The sequence below is a fragment of the Coenobita brevimanus genome, chromosome 6, assembly GCF_032717465.1.
Source record: "Coenobita brevimanus isolate Jiangsu-jjx chromosome 6, ASM3271746v2, whole genome shotgun sequence".
Classification (NCBI taxonomy): Eukaryota; Metazoa; Arthropoda; class Malacostraca; order Decapoda; family Coenobitidae; genus Coenobita; species Coenobita brevimanus.
Genome location: NC_136959.1, coordinates 54,842,759 through 54,863,679, shown reverse-complemented (window position 1 = coordinate 54,863,679; position 20,921 = coordinate 54,842,759). Strand labels below are relative to the sequence as shown.

The 20,921-nt window shown below is 41.2% G+C and overlaps 1 protein-coding gene across 1 annotated transcript in view; it reads left to right on the top strand.

The window, feature by feature from the left end:
- LOC145399783 (uncharacterized) overlaps positions 1 to 20,921 on the top strand; it is a 192,194-nt gene that overhangs the window by 10,985 nt on the left and 160,288 nt on the right. The window contains exons 2-3 of the mRNA XM_080272335.1: positions 12,193 to 12,309; positions 12,804 to 13,316. Coding sequence (XP_080128461.1) covers positions 12,193 to 12,309; positions 12,804 to 13,316 — 630 coding nt within the window. The remainder of the gene's footprint in view (positions 1 to 12,192; positions 12,310 to 12,803; positions 13,317 to 20,921) is intronic.

Genomic DNA, 20,921 nt, shown 5'->3' with positions numbered 1-20,921 from the left:
ATATATACTGGTATCTAGCACTGTAGCACCAGTCAAGTAGGGCAGTACTCCCAAGGTGGGTGGAAAGCTGATGACAGAAGCTGTAGCTCCCATTTCATCAGCCCTAGGGACTAGTTCCTAACCATTCCCCTTTGCTGAACTTTTTCAGTGTTTCAGTAACACAGAGAGGAGGCCAGCATGCTCTCCAGTACAAGTTTCTCTAACTGTCAACACCAAACTGCATGCAGAGTACACACTACACTTCCTTTTCAAAATTAAAGAACGAAAATGGTGCACATACACCATGCCTCGGAGTCACCAGGGGGGGAGGGACCATAAATGACCCCACCATCCGCCCCTCTCCCGATGACTCAACAAGCTGCCTGGAACCACTGTCTGACTTATTTCCTCTTCATTTCTGCAACATTCGTGGCCTTTCCTGTAACTTTCGCTCTGTTGAACACCTCCTCTCCTCCTCTAAACCTCATCATTCTCTTCCTTACCAAGACTCAGCTATCTGAGGCAACTGACAGCAAACCCTTTTCTGTATCCTCCTACTTGCTCTATACTCATTTCAAAGCCAAAGGTGGCTGTTGTGTATATGTATGCAACGACCCATCTTGCTCTCGTGTTCTGAACTTGATTCTTTTGAATACTCTACTCCCTGGCCTCGGCTCTCCTGTCATTCTCTGACTGAATATATCTGTGCTGTTTACATTTCTCCTAATTCTACTGACTCAAAAATTCTTCGACTATCTTACTTCTATGATGGAACACATTCTGTCCATTTCTCCTTTCTCTGAAATCTCCATTCTAGGAGATTTCAATGTTCACCATCACCTTTGGCTCTCCTCTCCTTTCACTGATCTGCCTGGTGAACAAGCCTTCATCTTTTCTATCCTTAATGACCTAGTGCATCTTGTACAGCACCCAACTTGTATCCCTGACCACCTTGGAGAGAGCTCCAACATACTTGACCTCTTCCTTACAACTAATCCTTCTGCTTACGCTGTTAGTCTTTCCTCTCCACTGGGATCCTTCGATCACAACCTTATTACCTTATCTTGTCCTATTGTTCCAGTACGGCCTGCAGACCCTCCAAAGAAACGTTGACTGTGGCACTTTGGAGCTCCGGATTGGGAGGCCCTCAGGCAGTACAGTACTTCTTTGATTTTCCCTGGATTGATTATTGCTCCAGTGGCTGGGAACCATCTGAGTGTGCCTTGTGCATTACGTAGCTTATTCTCTCGGGTATGGAAGCATACATTCCTTTCTCATATCCCTTGACTAATCCAGGAAAGCCTTGGTTTAATCACGCTTGTTCTAATGCTGTTCGCAACAAGGAGAAGGCCTATAAAAGGTACTGGAGCTAACCCACCCCTGCATCACATCTTTTGTATGTTTCTGCCCGGAATCATTCTAAGTCTGTTCTTCACCCTGCTAAAAATAATTTCATCCGTATTACATGCTCTCAACTCTCCAACTCGAATTTTTTCCGCTTCTTCTGGCACCTTGCCTAAAACCATTCTAACAGCTTTACCTCATCATCTTTCCCTCCTATTTTCTACTCTGATGGCTCTGTAGCTATTTCTTCTACTGATAAAGTAGATATCTTCACTCAGACTCTCTCCTCCAATTCCACCTTAGATGATTCCGGTGCTGTTCTTCCATCACGTCCCCCCTCTGACTTCCTCATGGCTGACATTAAAATTTCTTCAGCTGATGTAGTTTCTGCCATCACTGGCCTCAATACTAACAAGGCATATGTGCCTGATGGAGTCCCTCCTGTTGTCCTCAAGAACTGTGCATCTGTCCTTACGCCCTGCCTAGGTAAACTCTCACTTTTGTCTTACAACTTGTACCTTTCCTTCTTGCTGGAAGTTTGCTTTCATTTAGCCAGTATCAAAGAAGGGAGACCATTCCCAACTCTCTAACTATCATCCTATTGCTTTAACATCCTGTGTCTCAAGTTTCAAGTCTTTTGTTAATAGAAAAATGTTAAAGCATCTTTCCTATCACAACCTACTTTCTGATCGTCATTATGGGTTTCATCAGGGATGCCCCACTGGCGATCTTCTCACCTACCTTTCAGACTCCCAGTCATCCTCCTTTCGGGACTTTAGCGAAAGCTTTGCCATTGCATTTGACATCTCAAAGACTTTCGATCGAGTCTGGCATAAGTCTTTACTTTCCAAACCGCCCTCTTACGGTTTCTATCTTTCTATCTCTGCTTTCATCTATAGCTTCCTTTCTGGTCATTCTACAGCTGCTGTTGTAGATGGCCATCGTTCTTCTCCTAGATCTATCAACAGTGGTGTTCCTCAGGGCTCTCTCCTATCACTAACTCTCTTCCTTTTATGCATCATTGATCATCTAAGATGTACATCTAACCCTATCCACTCATACGCTGATGATTCCACCCTTCACCTTTCCATTCGGTTTCAGCAGCGTCCATCTCAGCAGTTACTTCAACAAACAAGGGATGAGGCTATGGCATGCCTAATGTCTGACTTGGCTCATATCTCTGAATAGGGTAAAAATAATCTTGTTGTTTTTAATGTATCAAAGACTCAGTTATTACACCCATCAACCTATCAAAATCTTCCACAGGAGTACCCACTAATGTTTAATAATATCCAGCTCAATCCTGCATCATCCTTGAACCTGCTTGGGGTTTCATTCACTCGGGACTTATCTTGGAAAGATCATATTGCATCTCTTGTAAATTCTCCTTCCAAGAGATTAGGTGTGCTAAGCTGACTCTGTGCCTTGTTTACCCCTGCACAGTTGTTGACTTAATGCACGGGTTTTATTTGCCCGTTTAGAGAACAACTCTTATATGTGGGGAGGCTTCCCACATACAGCTCTTCTCAATAGGGAAGAGTCAAAGACTTTTTGTCTCATCAACTCTCCTCCTCATACTGGCTCCCCTTTTTCAACCTCTGTCTCTTCGCCGCACTGTTGCCTCTTTATCTCTTTTCTATTGCTACTTCAGTGGTCACTGCTCCTCTGAACTGTCTGCTTGCATCCCCCCACCTCTACCCATCTAGCAACAAACTCTCATCCTTTTTCTGTCCAGCTCTTTAATGCAACTGTTAACCGTTACTCCCAGTCCTTTTTTATGCAACGGGTCAACTCTGGAACTGTCTCCCTCTGTTTGTATTTCCTACTACCTATGATCTTCAGTTTTTCAAACGCAGTGTGTCCAGGCATCTCAAAATGAATGGATCATGAATTTGGCTCTCATTTCTATTGTTTTTGTTTCTTTTCTTGGATGGAACTGTTTTGCCAGCTCAGCCTTTGGTTCCTTCTTCCTCACATAAAAAAAAAAAATGTTAAACATCTTGAATCCAACAATTTAATTAGTGATAGACAATGTGGTTTTTGCCATGAAATATCTACCATTGACGTACTCAGCCTCCTGACTCATACCATCCATCAGTCAGTTGACCTACATGGAGAAACTCATGCAGTAGCCCTTGATATTGCTAAAGCTTTCGATAGAGTATGGCACCTTTCCCTGCTGTCCAAACTCCCTTGCTATGGGCTAATGTCTTTTGTTTCTCTGCTTTCCTTGTATCTCAGCAACAGAAAAAAGAAAAAAAGAGTAAAAGTATGGTAGATGATGTATATTCCAATTTCCACTCATTTAACCCCTTAACCACGGGGTGTCACTTTCGTGACGCTTGGGAGCAAGGGATCATACCGCGGGGCATCGCTTTTGTGATTCTGTGTTATTTTGAATTCACCCGGGCTTCCAAGTGGGGGCTTGTATCATCTATCAGTACTGCCAATGTCCAACACTAGTCAGCACTCCTAATCTCATCTGTACTCCCATCCATTGTTGACAATTTAGCCATTTCTCCCTGTTCTTGACTCCCCTCCCTACCCCCCCTCCATTACCCTATCCTCTCGCCTGCCCGGCCGTGCTACGCTAAGTAAATCTTCCCTGGAATTTTTCACTGATTTCATCCATTGAAATAAGCCCTATGTCCTATTCTTATACCAAATAATATATACAAGAAAGAAATAAGGTAAGTGAGAGTGCCATACACCTGGAATTGGCTAATTATCACCTGACAACACCTCACGTGCACTCGTTCGCTAATTTTCGCTGTTTTTTTCCCCTTGAAATATGCCGTATAATCTATTTTCGTAATAAATATACATGTAAGGAGGGAAGGGAGAAGCCTAAGTGATATTTACATTCACCTGGAACTACCTAATTTATAATGTATTGTCTAGATTTCCTGCCAATCGTATCAGTGCTAGACAAAGCTGTTTCAAGATCTAACATTGGTAGCTGTGAATATATATCTCCTAAGTAGGCCTCTAATCTATTTTCGTAATAAATATACATGTAAGGAGGGAAGGGAGAAGCCTAAGTGATATTTACATTCACCTGGAACTACCAAATTTATAATGTACTGTATTGTCTAGATTTCCTGCCAATCATATGAGTGCTAGACTTAGCTGTTTCAAGAACTAATATTGGTAACTCTGAATAACCCCTAAGCAGGCCTCCACGCTGGCCCTCCGTTATCAGTTTACTCTCATCTTCCGAAGCGAGGGTACGTATGTTTCTTCTTGCTGACTTCAAGGCCTTTTTTTCACCCCCATGCAAATGGCCCTGTGACCTTTACCCCCTACTAAACCTCGTGTGGAAAGAGGTAAAGGGCTGACAATTGATAAAAGAGTGACTACAATCTTTCTATTGAGTAAAACAGTGCAAGTGGAATTGTAAATAATGTGTAAATAATGTGTAAACAGCAAGTGAAAGTAATGAATGTAAATATACGTGAACAATGGAAAATAGTTTTATAAGTTATTTCAAGTGACAGTGCACAACACAGTGTAAATAAAATAGAAATGTAAATAACGTAAATAAAATAGAGAACGTAAATAGAAATGTAAATGAGTAGTATTATAAGAATACGAGTATATACCCTAGGAGTAATGAAAGTGAAAGTTTCACTCTAGCATGTCTGAATGCTATGAGTTATGAGAGTGAAGATGAAAGTGACATTCACTCTCAATGCCAGTATACAGGACGAGAAAGTGAATGCTACGTATTTTACTGAAAGAAATTGAATCCCTACAGTGACAATAAACTAATACTACTGAAGGAAACTTATGGATAAAGACTGTAGATATATATAAGTGTTATATAGTAATAGAAATATAAAGTGTGAGGGGTTTTATGAATAATAAATGACAGATTACCAAGAGCGAACTAGTGCCAGTGTGACGATCAGACGCGCTCGTAATTTCCATTGCTTTCACAGTGTTTTTATTTTTTGAGTTTGGATCCCAAACTACTTGAAAATTGTAGAATAGTGTTTATAGTGTTTGTATCTGGCTGTGGTAATCATATTACGGGTTGTTGGGAAGTGTAAAGTGGAGACTTCGTTACCCTACTTCAGAGGTCTCCACAAGTCCTACGGTAACCGATGAAGGCTCAACAATCATTCCAGGAGAAAGCTGAAGGTATGTGCCATAAGCATATGTAATTTTATTATTCTAGGACTAATAACTGATTTTTGGCAAATATTTTTTGAGAGTCTGTCGGAGCCCAAATAACCCCACGGCACATGCAAGTCATTGGTAAACAAGCCCACGGTGTAGGGGTTAATGCCGGCGTGCCACAGGAATCAGTTCTGGTGCCAACCCTGTTCCTGGTTCATATTAATGATCTCTTACCTGTTACCCACAATCCCATCCATTCAGATGCAGATGACTCAACATTTCACAGGTCATTCACACTCAAACACCCATTTGCAAAGTCTAATATCTCAAACTTTCAACTCAGTACAGCCATCTCCATAATTCAAGACATATCTACGAACAGTGAATGGGGACAAAACAACCTTGTCTCATTTAATGCTACTAAAGCCAAATGCAGTGAGTCCTCGAAATACGAAAACTCGAGGTACGAATTTCCGATGGTATGAAAGCGATGAATGTAGGACAAATTCCACAATATGAAAGTATCTGTCTTGATGGTACGAAAAACGATACGAGAGGAAATATGAAAAATTCAAAATGGGCGCGCTGCTCAGCGCCGCGCTCGTTTGCACGAGAAAACGAACTAACCCCTCTCTGGTAAACACATTTTTGTGCACCTATCAGTCAAGTCACGTCTGTCCTCTCCTCTCAGCTTCGCTGTACGTTATGCAGTTTTTCACTGTTCTTCCTCATTTCGTATTTTCGCCATGCCTCCCAAGTGCCCTGCATCATCTCCAGCATCCGGGGAACCAGTTGCCAAGAAGAAACAGCACCGGACTCTGACTCAGGAGAGGAAATTGGACCATCAACAGCTTCAGAAACATCTGCTCCAGTCGAGGAAGTACTAGAGGAGCAATAGGGTCCCACCATGTGACTTAGCACCATATCAACGACACAAATCTCCAGCCGTAGCACAGGTCTATATTTAACTGTACAGTGTACTAATACTACAGTAATTAGTTGTATGTTTTAATTTTTTATGTCTGTACAATAGTATAGTACTGTATACATGTATTGCATACTTCTAAATAGGAGGGGTAAAGTTTAAGTGGGGGGTCCAATGGGGTCCTGGAACGCATCCTCCCCTTTATATGTATACAGTATTTCAGTGGGGAAAATCGTTCCGATATATGAAATTTTGGATGACGAAAGTTTTTTTTGGTCTCTATCCCTTTCGTATTTCGAGGACTCACTGTATATACAATTTACTAATAGATATTGTCAGATTCGTATATTACCATCAGTGCTACTAATAATCCCATCTCCAAAAGTATTGAAATTCTTGTTGTCTCACTTAACAATGCCCTCAGCTGGACCTCTCAAGTCAGATCACCTGCTAAAACTGCCTGAAGGAAACTTGGAATATTGTACGGAGTCTGTAACTTCTTCACTGACGAGCAGTTAGCTGTAATTTATAGGAGTCATGTGTGCTCTCAGCTTGAATACTGCTCACCTTTGTGGAATGAATGTGGAGAGGTTGCATTAAAACAAGAAGATAAAATTCAGAACAAAGCTGTTGGAATTATTAACAACCCTGCTATTATAAATACTTCCACTACAAGTAAGAGGGAATGTTGCCTCCCTTGCATTATTTTACAGATATTTTTATGGCAAATGCTCAGATGAAGTTGCGTCCATTGTGCCACCTCCATGCCTTCCCTCGTGCTGCACAGGCATTTGGTAGCGCTCATGACTGGAATGTCATTCAGCCATAATGCGAACTGCCTATCAGAATTCTTTTATACCCCGAACTGCATCTCTCTGGAACTTGCTTCCCCAGAGTTGTTTCCCCCCAAACTTCAACCTACAACTGTTCAAGTCCAACTGTTACAGATATTTTATGAATGGAGGACGCCAGTAACCTGGTGTATGGATTTTTTTTTTTTTTTCTTGTTGTTAAAAAAAAAAAAAAAAAATAGTACCTTCCTAATGTAGCCCTGCCATATCTTGTAAGAGACTGGTAAGCCTTATGCTTTGTCACATACTTTACATGCAAAGCATGAGGAATGTTACCAGTAAGAGATGTGACGTTTCTCATGCACAGCTGTAAACAAGAAATCACTGCAGTTACACTGAATTGCACTTACAAATTCACTGCATTTATTGCAGTTTAGTATGTTACCCACTAGTTTTTCTTTTCAGACTGTAAATTGAACCCGTGGGATGTGTACTGTAAAGTGGCATAGAGTTGGTTGTAGGGGTAAATGGGTTGGTGACTGGATGCATGGGGTGGGCTGGGTGAGTGACTAGATCAGTGGGTGGTTGGGGAGGGGTCGGTAAATAAGGTTTGGATAGGATGAGTTTGGTGGATGAGTGGGGTCCGAATGGATGGGTGGGATGGTAGAGTGAATGGGTTTGGGTAAGAAGGGTGGTTAGACATGTCAATAGGTGGATGGGTTAGTGGGAGGAGTGGCTGGACAGGATGGGTGGGTTCCCCGGGTGAGGTGGGTGGCCAGGGTGGGTGAGTATTCAGGGATAGATGGTTGGCTGTGGTGGGAGGGCTGGGTGGGTTGATGTGATGGATGACATTGTTGGGTGAGCAGGGTGGGTGGCATTCATAGGTGGGGAGGGGGGGTGATGGTGGTTGGTGGGCAAGTTGAGTCGTCGGAATGCTTGGGTTCCTCGGGTGTGTGGTGACATGATGGGTCACCCAGGTGACTGAGAAGATTGTGTGACTGGGATGCTCTGGGTGGGTGGTTGGCCCAACATTGGTGGGTTGGGTGAGTGGGTGGGTCCAGGATGGGTAGGTGAGTGGATAGATGTGTTGGATGGCATTGTTCGATGAGCTTGGTGGATGGCAGGGATTGATGTGCTTGGTGGGTTGCACAGGTGGGTGGGAAGGGTGAGTTTTGGATGGGTTGAGTGAGCAGGTGGATGAGTTTATGAGTGGATATGTGGCTCCCCACATGACAAGGCCGGAGAGTGACTTTTAGGGCTAGTAGTCATATAACTTGTCACTGTTATTTGTATTTTCGTATATCGTTTAGGATATGTTGAATAAATATGTGGAATAAAATTCTGTACAGGGGGGTCATTCTGTTGGAATCTGCTAATATCTCATTATACAGTAATTACTTCTCACTGAACTGAAGGTGGATGTATACATGCAATAATACACCTAATAGTAGAAAAAATTATACTAATATTATATGTGGCAAGACGTGAGAGAGTGAAGCTTCAGATCTCCGATTCATCCTCCTAACAAATCAGTGGTTTTGTGGGGGTAAGGAGGGGGAGTTAGGGGGTGGATGTGTGTGATTAATATGCCCTCTGGTGGCAGACTACCCAGTCCCTTTATTAGTGTTCATGACTGTACTGGTTCATTATACAACAAAGAAGCTGTCTAAACATTATCCTTATGTTGCAGTCTTAGAATCAGTGCCTGAATAGGGCTTAATTAAAGTTAATTACCTTAGAAAGAGGGGCATCAGCAAAGTGGGTCATACTTAGTTTCATTTCCCTGACAACTCAGACAGAGATGAGATAGCAAAGGCCATGGTTGTACAGGCTTTGCCAACTCCTCAAGTATCAAGAATGGTATGTATAGTCAAAGGGGTGACTTCTCCCTCCTCAATCAAGCAGTCTGTGTTGATGTCATGTTCTATCTATCTATCTATCTATTGCCAGACGCCTCAATCCCGTTTGGGGTGGCCACAAACAAATCGCCTCCAAGTCGCCCTGTCCCCCGCCATTTCACTGCCCTGCTCCCAACTCACACCCCCCTCTCTCATATACAGTAATTACTTCTCGCTGAACTGAAGGTGGATGTTTAGTTTATTATGTAAATTTCACATCAGTACACATTTTTTTTTATGTTTGTGATACCATTACCTACAGTTACATTAACCGTAATAAGAGTTGATTGTATATATAAAACCATATTTCAATAAAAATTACACAATTAACGTTTCTCACTTTTCCAGTTACGTGTGTGATGGTCACATTTTCCTTAACAGCACAACAGTTATTAGGAATAATAAAATTTGCTGGGTATGGTTATGATTCTTATCTGTTGACATATTATTGATATGAAGCAGTCCTTGATTGAACCAGTAAAATCACAGACTTACTGAAATTACTTATGCAAAGTACAAGAGGGGGTAGCATTGCAGTAATGTTCCTCATGCAACTTTTGAAAATTTGTCTAACAAAATAAAAACATACAAACAATCTGACTGTGGTATGGTATAGTGTGAAGTGTTAGTAATATAGCTTGCAAAAGCCAATTGTTTATATTGCATACTTTTGCAAATAAAACAGAGAGTACGGTAGTTTAATAACTTGTCTCCAGATGTAATGTTCCTCACGATGGAATGACCTTATTGTATTTATAAACTTAAGTACAGACAATAACTAGCAGCAAAAGAGACAGGTTATTTTGTCAGTCAACTGACCATTACTTTGGGAAGGAAGGAACCTTGCTTATTTATTTATTTATTTCTATACTGTATGTATAATAAATACAACTGTATTGTACTGTACTGTGCAGCAGTTTTGCAGAGGACTGGTTCTTGTTTCAAAACAGGCACAAGCATTATTTGATACCATATTATGATTTAGAATAGTACCTATAAATATATGTCTTTCTATCTATCTATTGCCAGATGCCTTAATCCCATAAGGGGTGGTCAAAAACAAATTGCCTCCATGTCTCCCTGTCCCCTGCCATTTCATTGCCCTGCTCCCAGCTCACATCCCCCTCTCTCATATACCTCTCCATCCCTCCATCTCATTCTTGGCCACCCCCTCCCTCTCCCCCCCTCCACCTCCCTCACATACACTCTCCTCTTCAGTCTCTCACTCTCCTCCTCTCCACATGGCCAAACCACCTCATTGTGTTTTTCCTAACGCTGCCTATCACATCCACAGCCACACCACAATGCTCTTCACTTCCTCATTTGTCAGTCTCTCTCTCCATGTGATTCCACGTGCTCCTGTCAAATAACACATTTCCACTGCTCTCACTCTTGACTTTTGTCCCTCCAACAAGGTTCAAGCTTCACTTCCATACATTAGAGTGGGTATCACAGTACTGTCATGTAGTAACTTTTTCACTTCCATGCTCATTTCCCTGTTTCTTATCACTTCTTTCAAGGAACCAGCAACCTTTCTTCCTTGTTGTACCCTTTCAAGCACTTCACCTATAAATATGCTATTAGTAAATTTTGTCAGCTTCAAATAAAGGATCTTTTTTTTACCCGTCCCTGCACTGGAGGGGCTTGGGGATGGGTATTGTTTTCACTCGGATTTTCTGTCTGTGTGTCTGTTAACAACTTTACGTGAAAACTGCTGGTGTGATCTTGACAAATTACAGGGATGATGGGCTATGACTTTCTGATCACCTGATAAAATTTTGGGCCCAGGCCCAGACTGTAGCCCCCCCCCCAGAAAAAATATATATTTTTTTTTTCCCTCACTCCTTTCAAATTTGTCTTATCGACATGAAACCAAAACGTAAAGGTGCATCTTTCAAACCTGCATCCTATAACATGCCCCATTACGTCAGGGGGGGTCACCGCCCAGTTAGCGGTAGGGGGGTCAGTGTCAGGTGGGTCAAGTCTAAAATATAAAATAGGTATAAAATTGTCATTTTTTACTTGATTTACTCCAAGTTTGATATGTGACAGCTTTGACAAGATATCCTGTTGTGTTTATGTCAACACTAAAATGACTGAAGGGAGAAACCTGTACTGTACACAGGAAAAATCATCTGGTAAATTACTGCCTGGCTCTCATCTGAGAGTCCCTGGTTCGATTCCCAGCATATTGGTAATTTACCAGACTAAAATGACTGCCGAGGACGGGTTTGCTGTGTCTTGGCACCACATCATGTTTTTATTGGTTTTGGATATTTTAAATTTTTTTAAATGGTGTGTATTCAATGTTAATGTCAGTTTTTATAGGAGCACAATAATTTGAAGCATGTGGTTCAGGCATTAAGTAACGTAAATTTACCAGATCTCATCCTTTTCCGGTTCTCTCTGTCAAGTTGTACATACCAGTTTATACACAGAGAGAATTCATATGTTGTGAGTTATGTAATTCATGTCCATACCAAGAAAACACAAAGTAACATGCTGTGTACAAGCTTATTAAGTATACAATACAGCATAGCCATAAGGAAGAGGTGATAGGAAAACTCAGAAGCTCAGTATAACATGGTGTATATGACAGTTTTAAGTGCAGTGCTGAGAGAGAGAGGATTGTTTTAGCTATTCAGGAGGGTTTAATTGTCAAGATAATATAAATACAGTGAATGGAAGGTACCATGTGTAAATAGTAGATGGTAATGCTTTTGGGAAGTTAATGATACAAGGCCAACCTGAAGAAACTGATAGTGAGACAGTTAATACAGAGTACATCCTTGTACAAAGTTTGTTTGCTATTAAATCATTATATTATGCTTTGAAATCAGATTACATGCGTAAACTGAGTGAGCAAGTGTGGTAGTGATTATATTATGCCCTGCATATTTAGTAACTGCCTATGCAGATAGGAAAAGAATCCCAGGTAGAGTTACAGCTGCCAGTCATATTTGATGGGTGTGATGGAATCTTGAATATTTGTGGGCTATAAGGTAATAAGCACTTTGAGTTTCAGTAACTTTGGTTTTATTTGGTTTGGTTGGGATGAGGTTAGGCAAGGTATTCTTCAGATTCTTCTTTCAGAATTTTTTCCACACTTGTCATTGGCTTCTCATTTCACCAGGTATGGCCAATGGCACCAGAAAACCAGACTACATGAACAGTTTTATGTCCTTCTTGGAGAAACAGGATGACAAACCAAGCAACCAGGGCTCATCCAAGATGGTCAACAATGTAATGGGTGAGTGTGGACCTCTTGTGCAAGTACAATGTGGTGACTAAAGAAAGTATTCTTTTCATGATGGTGGTAGAATTAAGACTTGGCTCTCCAGATCAACAGTTTGGTGTTATTTTTCTCATCACTGTCATCATCAGGCTTATGTGCATAAACCACCACAAAATACTCTAATTAAGGTGAACAGTATGAGGGACAATTTAGCAAAGTTGGTTGTTTAATTGTTTCAAACTTACACTAGGTTTATTTAAATGTCAAGTGATGTCTAGGGGCACTATGAAGAGTTTTTAGGTCATAACATGCTGTAGTTAAATTATGGCTGCTGGAACCCTTTGTAATGGTTTCATTGCTTCAGAAAATTGTCACAGATATCCATATATTGTATATAATCCCATGAAGAACAAAGTAATTTTTTTTTTTTTTTATGATATTAAATGTAACATTAATGAGGTATGTAGTTTACTCTTTCATGTAACTAATGCAGATTTCCACTATTCTAGGAGATAGTGAATTAAACATAGGGGAAAATGAAGGAAGGAAGGAGGCATCACCAGAAGCTCACCCTATAGAGGAGGCATCACCAGAAGCTCACCATTTGGAGGAGGCATCACCAGAAGCTGACCCTATGGAGGAGGCTGTCACTCCAACTGATCATGCTCCAGATGACCCTGACCCAGTTAACACCCACCCTGATGATGGGGCCTCATGTGATAGTGGTGACCCAGATGACCCACCTGCATTCAACAATCAAGACCCTGATGACCCTGCACCATATGAGGACCAGGATGCTGATAATCCAGCCTCTGTAGATAACAAGGACCCTGATTATGTTGCCCCAGAGGAACATGTTGATGTCAAGCCTACTGTGATGGTGTCATTGGGTGCTGATCCAGAAACCAGCTCAGAGGCCACAACTGGGAGTGAAGCTGGTGAGGGACAACCAAAGCGAAAGAATGTTGCACGGCGTGGCAAAAGGAAGAGCACTGGACAGCCTGTCCCATCTCCCCTTGCTGGTGAGTACTGGACATGAACACAGTGCATGCAAAAGAAATATGATTCTGTGAAATTGTGCCCTGTGTTTCAACAGTTCTACCTGGTGTTTTTGTGAATGCTTTTATTTTTAAGTTTTCAATGATACCCCTTAATTTTGAAACTATATTTCTTAACTGTAATACTTGTCTGTGCTTTAGCTATATTTTAAGGCCCAGACACGTATATGACTAAAAATGCAAGCTGCCAAGGATATGTTTAACTAAAAGTTTGCATGACCTGTATGTGGTAGGTGAGGGCACTTACCATCCATTCACTTAATGCTGTGCAGCTTTGGGTGTCTGCCCTTTCCTCTCGTCCTTCCTTCCTCTTCTGTGTTTCTTTTCTTCATTCTTTCTTCTTCCTTCCGCCTATGGGTGACTTTACATTCCCTCACCTGTCTTTCTTTCCTTCATTCTTTCCTCTTCCTTCTGCCTATGGGTGACTCTACACTGAGTAACAAGCTAAATGGTTTCCTGTACACCAGGAAACCATTTACTATGCTGGATGGTAACTGTATAACCAGATTATGGCGCCTGGTGGTTTAGTGGGCAATTAAGGTGCTCCAGTCAGATTGAGCCTGTGCAGGTTTCTATCCAGGGGGTGGTAATAAACCCCTAACCACCCCTTGGATAGAAACTGCACAGGCTTAATCTGATTAGAGCGCCTTAATTGACCGCTAAACCACCAGGTGCCATAATTGAACAACTGGATGAGTGAAGCTGGTCACTCTCATCTTAAATGTCAGGACCAACTTTCCTAGTCCCAGGCCCCAGTGCTCTTCATGGGGCAACACAGGCATGGATGATTATTCTCTCTCTCTCTCTATCCATCATCCATCATCCAATTCTACATTGCCTCATGAGAAGAGTAGAAGCCCGGGGGTAGGCAATGTGGTCCCGACATTTAAGATGAGAGTGACTAGCCTCACTCATCCCTGAGGGATATAAACCATCACCGGCTCAATCTGATTGGAGTGCTGTAATTACCCACTAAACCACCAGGTGCCATAATTTGGTTATATGGTTACCACCCAGTGTAGTAAATGGTTTCCTTCTGTACAGGAAACCAGTAGGCTTGTCACTCAGTGTAGAGTCACCCATAGGCAGAAGCTAGAGGAAAGAATGAAGGAAAGAAAGACAAAAGAGGGAATGTAAAGTCACCCTTAGGCAGAAGGACAAGGAAAAAATGAAATAAAGAAAGACAGAAGAGGAAGGAAGGAATGGAGAGAGGAGAGGAAAGGGCAGACATCCGAGAGCAGCACTACATCGAGTGAGTGGATGGTGAGTGCCCCCACCTACCACAAATATACAGTATAAATATATATATATATATATATGTATATTATAACACACACACACTATATATATATTACACACACAATATATATATATATATATATTATATTTGTGGTAGGTGGTGGCGACCATCATCCACTCACTTGATGTAGAGCTGTAGAGCTGCCTACTTCTTCCTTAGCCTTTATCATTCTATTTGTGTCTGCCCTCCTCTCTTCATATTTCTCCAATCTTTCCTGTCACGTCTTATTGCTTTTCTTTCCTTTACAGGTGGCTTTACATTGAGTGACAACCCAAATGGTTTCCTGTAAGCCAAGAAACCATTTACTACGCTGGGTGGTAACCATATAACCAAACCATAAGTGCTCCCTACGTGTCAGCAAGTGGGTTGGTGGAGGATTAGTGCCCCTCCCCATAAAACAAATAACTCAAAGTCAAATGGCCACCCCTTACGGGATTGTGGCTTCTGGCAATATATATATATATATATATATATATATATGAGTGACAGGCCAAATGGTTTCCTGTGCACCAGGAAACCATTTACTATGCTGGGTGGTAACCATATAACCAAATTTTGGCACCTGGTGGTTTAGTGGGTAATTATTGCGCTCCAGTCGGATTGAGCCGGTGAAGGTTCATATCCGAGGGGTAGTTGGGGTTGATTGCTCACGTAATGCCACTCAGGGATGAGTGAGGTTGGTCACTTTCATCTTAAATGTCGGGACCAAGTGCCTAGCCCCGGGCTCTTACGTTCCTCATGGGGCAATGTAGGATTGGATGATGGATGGATGAATATATATATAGATATATATATATAGATAGATAGATAGATATGTTACACACACACATACACTATATATATATATATATATATATATATAGATAGATAGATAGATATGTTACACACACACATACACTATATATATATATATATATATATATATATATATATATATATATATATATTATGTTTTCGTTATATATATATATATATATATTTATATATATATATATATTATGTTTTCGTTTTCGTTTTTGAAGGCTCCATCATGCTTGCATGCGTTGGCCTTGGTCACCTAATGGCGGCTCTCCATGCTGCACAACCTGTTGCAGCCTCCCTGCTCAGTCCCTTAACCCTGAGGTCACACTTAATGACCTCGTCCCATGTCTTTCTCGTTCTACCCCTCATAACCCCACCCCTGATATTAACACCTCTCACCTTCATCACCCAGTTATCATCCCCCATCCTCTCCACATGCCCAAACCATCTCAATCTACCTCTCCTCATCACAACACCAATACACTCCAGTCCCATCCTACCTCTCAACTCTTCCAACATAAACCCAGCCCCCCCTGACCTTGCACACTGGGACGCACTACACATCCACCTAATCATTGTCATTTCTGTATGTCTGAGCTTGCAAATATCCTCCTCCTTTACTGCCCAGGTCTCACTACCATACAGCAATACACTCGTAACACATGCTGCATACAAAGACCCCTTAGCACGTAGGGAGAGTCCTCTCAATGTTAGGAGAGGCAACAGCTCCTTGAACTTCTTCCAACCACTTCTCACCCTAGCCACAGAGCTAGCTCCAGCCCCACCTCCAGCACACAACATGTCTCCCAAATAACAAAACTCATCCACACACTCAAGAGACTCACCAGCAAGTTCAATCCTTGGCCGCCTGACAATCTCCACCTGCTCTCCCCGACATGCCATGCACATAAAGTCAGCATTATCTCACAGTCTACCTCTGATACCACTACATCTTTTGTGCACCCATTTATCACAAACACCACACAAGATGGAATTACTTCCCACACCTTTGTGGCAAACTGCACATGGCCACTCGCCCTCGTCTTTGACAGTACCACCACCAACCCTAGATATCATCACTTTTGTTTTATCTGCATTTTCCCTTAAGCCCTTGTGCCCCATACCATTTCTCCACTTCCTAAATCTTTCCTCCGCCTCTGTCTCGTTCTCTAGAATCAACACCAAATCATCAGCATACAACATCTCCCACTGGAGTCTGGTTCTGAAGTCACGTGAGAGGGCTTCATGTACCATGATAAACAACATGGGACTCAAAACTGACCCCTGATGCACACCAACGTTCACGGAATACTCATCACTCAAATCTCCATTCACTCTTACGTGGGTGTGAGCACCCACATACATAGCCATAACCACCCTAACCAGCCACTCCTCCAAGCCAAGCTTTCTCATTGCACACTTCACCACCTCTCTAAGGACTATGTCAAAGGCTTTTTCCAAATCAACAAAAACAAAATGCAGATCCTTTTTCTTCCCAATATATTTTTCCTGAAGCTGTCGAACGATGAATATGGCATCAGTGGTCCCCCTGCCTGGCATTATCCCAAACTGCATCTCATCAGTATTCACTCTTTCTCTAATCATACCTTCTAGAACTGTCTCCATTACCTTCATTATCTGATCTAAAAGCTTTATACCTCTGTAATTTCCTCTTTCCAGGGCATCACCCCTCCCTTTATACACATTTACAATGACACTCTTCAACCAATCATCTGGGACAAGACACTCATATACAGTAAAACCTTGATTTAACGGCATTCATTCTAACGGCAACCCCAAACTAACGGCACAAATCTCCCGAGGAATATTTATGCAAAAAATTTTTTAAAATTCCCCCCCAATGGGTAAAAATTAGAAAGAAATTAAAATGTGGCGGGCGCTGCAAGCATCTCGATCGTCTGTTTGCAGTTTCCCACCAACTGGGTATGTTCATGCTCACACAGTCTTCCTCCCACCTAGCCTGACCCCAAAGTGAAAAAATTAGCATGTAAGGTTAGATTTAAGAACTTGTGTAATAGACTTCATAACTTAGTGAACTTATTTAAATAGTGCCATCTGTTTTACTCCAACCTGCCAATGGATTACTGTACAATAGAGTTGTGCTTTAAGACCAAACGAAACAACGATCTCACAATAACACGAGCATATACTTTCTCCCATAATTACACGATAGCACAGTAATACCACTCAATTACGTGAGAGAAACTGTGGGAAATGGGTGTTTTGGTACTAGATTTCCAGATACAACTCGTGTGTTATGCTTTTGTCGGTCACTGATTGGTTTCCTCGACCCGACCTGACCCACGTGACCCCCATACCACCAGCCACAGCCTGCTGCCTACCTCAGTGTCGTGTGAACAGTCGCTGTGATGAGAAGTTTATTTGCTTATTTCCTTGCTTCTCGTTTCCTCTCAGAACTGAGCACGTGGTTGCAAACTAACTATAGTTATGCCTAAGCACACTGAAAGTGCTATGAACACAAGAAAAGCATTTATTCTAAATGAAAATGTAAAATTGTTGGACAAAGTGGCATGTAGTGTTGCAGTTTAAATGCAAATGATCAGGCAGATAAAATGAGTTGGGATGTTTACGATGTGGATAGTTTTCTTTGTTGGAAAAAAAAAGTTAATGATGGAGCAGTAAAATTCATGTATTCGCCTTTTAGTGCAGTGAGTGTGAAAAGAAGAAGAAAAAAAGGCTTTGTGCTCGATCTTTTTTTTATAAACTGACGATCTTTGGTCAAGTAAATTCGGATCTTATGTTACGTGAAGACACTCCATGTTGACATAAACAGTTAGGCAGGATAATTATGTGAGTTCAGTTCTTGTGAATTATACCGCCATACAAATTATACTGTTTGGCTGACTTGTTTATTTTTCACGATTTCTGCATTCGTGTGTATCTGAAAAGTGAGATACACAATCACTTCATGCTGACGACTTCTTTATAGTTTTTTTTTTCCCCCTTTATTGTTGATGACTAACGGCTTTCAAAAAGTTTCACACTGTTTTTTTTTTTTTTTTTTTTTTTTTTTTTTTTTAAGTACCGAAAGTGATTTGTGAAGAAATATGCGTGATGCTGGCCGGCCATTATTCACGTGTTATTTAGGTCAAGTTTATGTTTGATTTCTAATGAGGACTGTCAAGAGGCTTAGTGGCAGTCCTTGGTGATCAAAATTTTTATGGGGAGTATTAGGGGGCAAAACTAATCTGTTAGGTTAGGTTAGAATGCAGTAGCTGTGCATTGATGTGTCCATTCGGTGAGGTCATATGTAAACACACAGTCTTCGGTGTCTTAAGGTAGACATATTTCTAATAATCTATCATTAAATATATTTTTAACAAAAAATATGAGGGTTCTAGAACCCAACCCCCTATTTTACATGTAAATATATGTCACGTTTTAGCGTGAAATCGATTTTGCACGTGGTTCTACATAACCTATCTTGTGTTGTATGAAGACTCAGCTGTACTGTACTTACCTGGATTACTGTACTGTACTTCACTACAACACCACACCTACCTGCTTTCTTTTGTTCTATATATAAATTTTTTTTATTGATTTGTATGTCTGCACACTTTTATATGCTTAAAACTGTGTTAAATTGTGTTAGCGTGAGTTCTGGGGGTATCGATAGGTGTAAGCCCCAATCTAATGGAGTTTCTTTTTTTTCGGTATGCTCAGGGCCCCCTAGGGTGCCGTTAAACGAGGTTTAATTGTATAATCATATTTATCAGGTCAGTGACTAACCTCACACCTATATCTCCTGAGGCCTTCAACATTTCGGCAGTCGACCCTGACACACCTTCTGCCCTCCCCACCTGTATGTATACACTCAACCCCCTGCTATCGCGCCTAATTGGTCACAGGAAACGCGCGTGATAGCTGAATACGCGATAGCTGAACTGAACAATCAATGGGAAAATTTCTAATTGGTTTTTCGGTGGCCCATTTTTCTAACTTTTAACCACTTTATGCCTATGATTTCCTGCCAATCTCTCCTTAACATGAAATAAAGCATTATTATATTAATAATAACAGTATAATGAATAAATAAACAACATAAAAGGCCATCAAACTTTTATAAGGATTACGGCTTGGGTGGTTTGATGGGTTCCGAGGCTTGGGAGTGGCCTAGTTGCTGCCAGATCTCTTTGGCTGTCTCCATTTCTTTAGTGTCCACAGCTAAAGGGGGTATCACATGGTACCTTATATCAGGAATGGCTGAGGAACTTTTAGGTGGAACAAAACTTGGACACTATCACACACGTTCCTCACACTGTCGTCAGAGCCCTGTCTCAGTTGTAAACACGTGATTACTTTATCGACATCACAGTTTTCTCGGCATAAGAAATATTAACTCTTTATGAGGGTTTCAAAACGATTGATATTTATTCTAAAATACAATATTAATAAGCATTCAGTGTTAGGCTAAATTTCAATGCTGTAGTACGATATATTCTTTCGAGCTGAATGGGTTTTGGTCACTGTTTTGCCCGTCATGTCCTCGGCAGGAATCCGTTCAGATGCATTCCAAATGCCCGTGCTATAATCGGGAATTTTACCATGTTACCTTTCTGATTAACCATTGTATCCTCTGCAAACCTCGTATGAAGTGCCGTGTGAATAAGTTTTGCTTAGCCTGTCTTCAAACTCGACGCGTGATAGCGGTCTTGGGGTGTGTGATAGCATGTATGGTTGTGCATTTGATGTGTGCGTGATAGCAGATAAGCGTGATAGCTGAACGCACGATAGCAGGGGGTTGAGTGTATACTGTAATATATATATATATATATATATATATATATATATATATATATATATATATATATACAGTAACCCCTCCAATATCCGGATCAATAGAGCCATCAGTAGGTTCGGATATTGGTTTCGTCCGGATATTGGGCCCCAGCTTATGGACTTGTACTTATGGACCCTAACTCAGAGAAACACCTATACAACTCCCTCCGGACATGCATAGCACCTATTTAACACCCAAATCACACCAATAAGGCACATAAATGACTGAAATAAATGCAAAAGAAACATAAAATGAGGGTTTAGAAGTATGTTCATACATTAATAAACATTCTGGTTCTTATGGACTCTAACCGAACCTAACTCTGAAAAACACATTCCTACTGCACATGCATGAGGTAAGTATAGTATGGAAAAAAGTACAGTATGACACATTCTGGTAAGTATAGTATGGAAAAAAGTACAATATGAAACATTCTGGCTACTTACAGCAAGTCCCTGGCCACCTCGATGAATAACCGCCTCCTCTCGGACTCTGATAGTAAGAACGATTTCCTGAAGCACGTGCAGTACACTCTTCCTGAAGTCTTGCACTGAACTTAGTCAATAACACACAGAAGTCCGTTCTCTTCACAGTGTTCACTTTAGTCCAAATAATGTTCCATTGTAATTTAGTGTTGCACATTAAC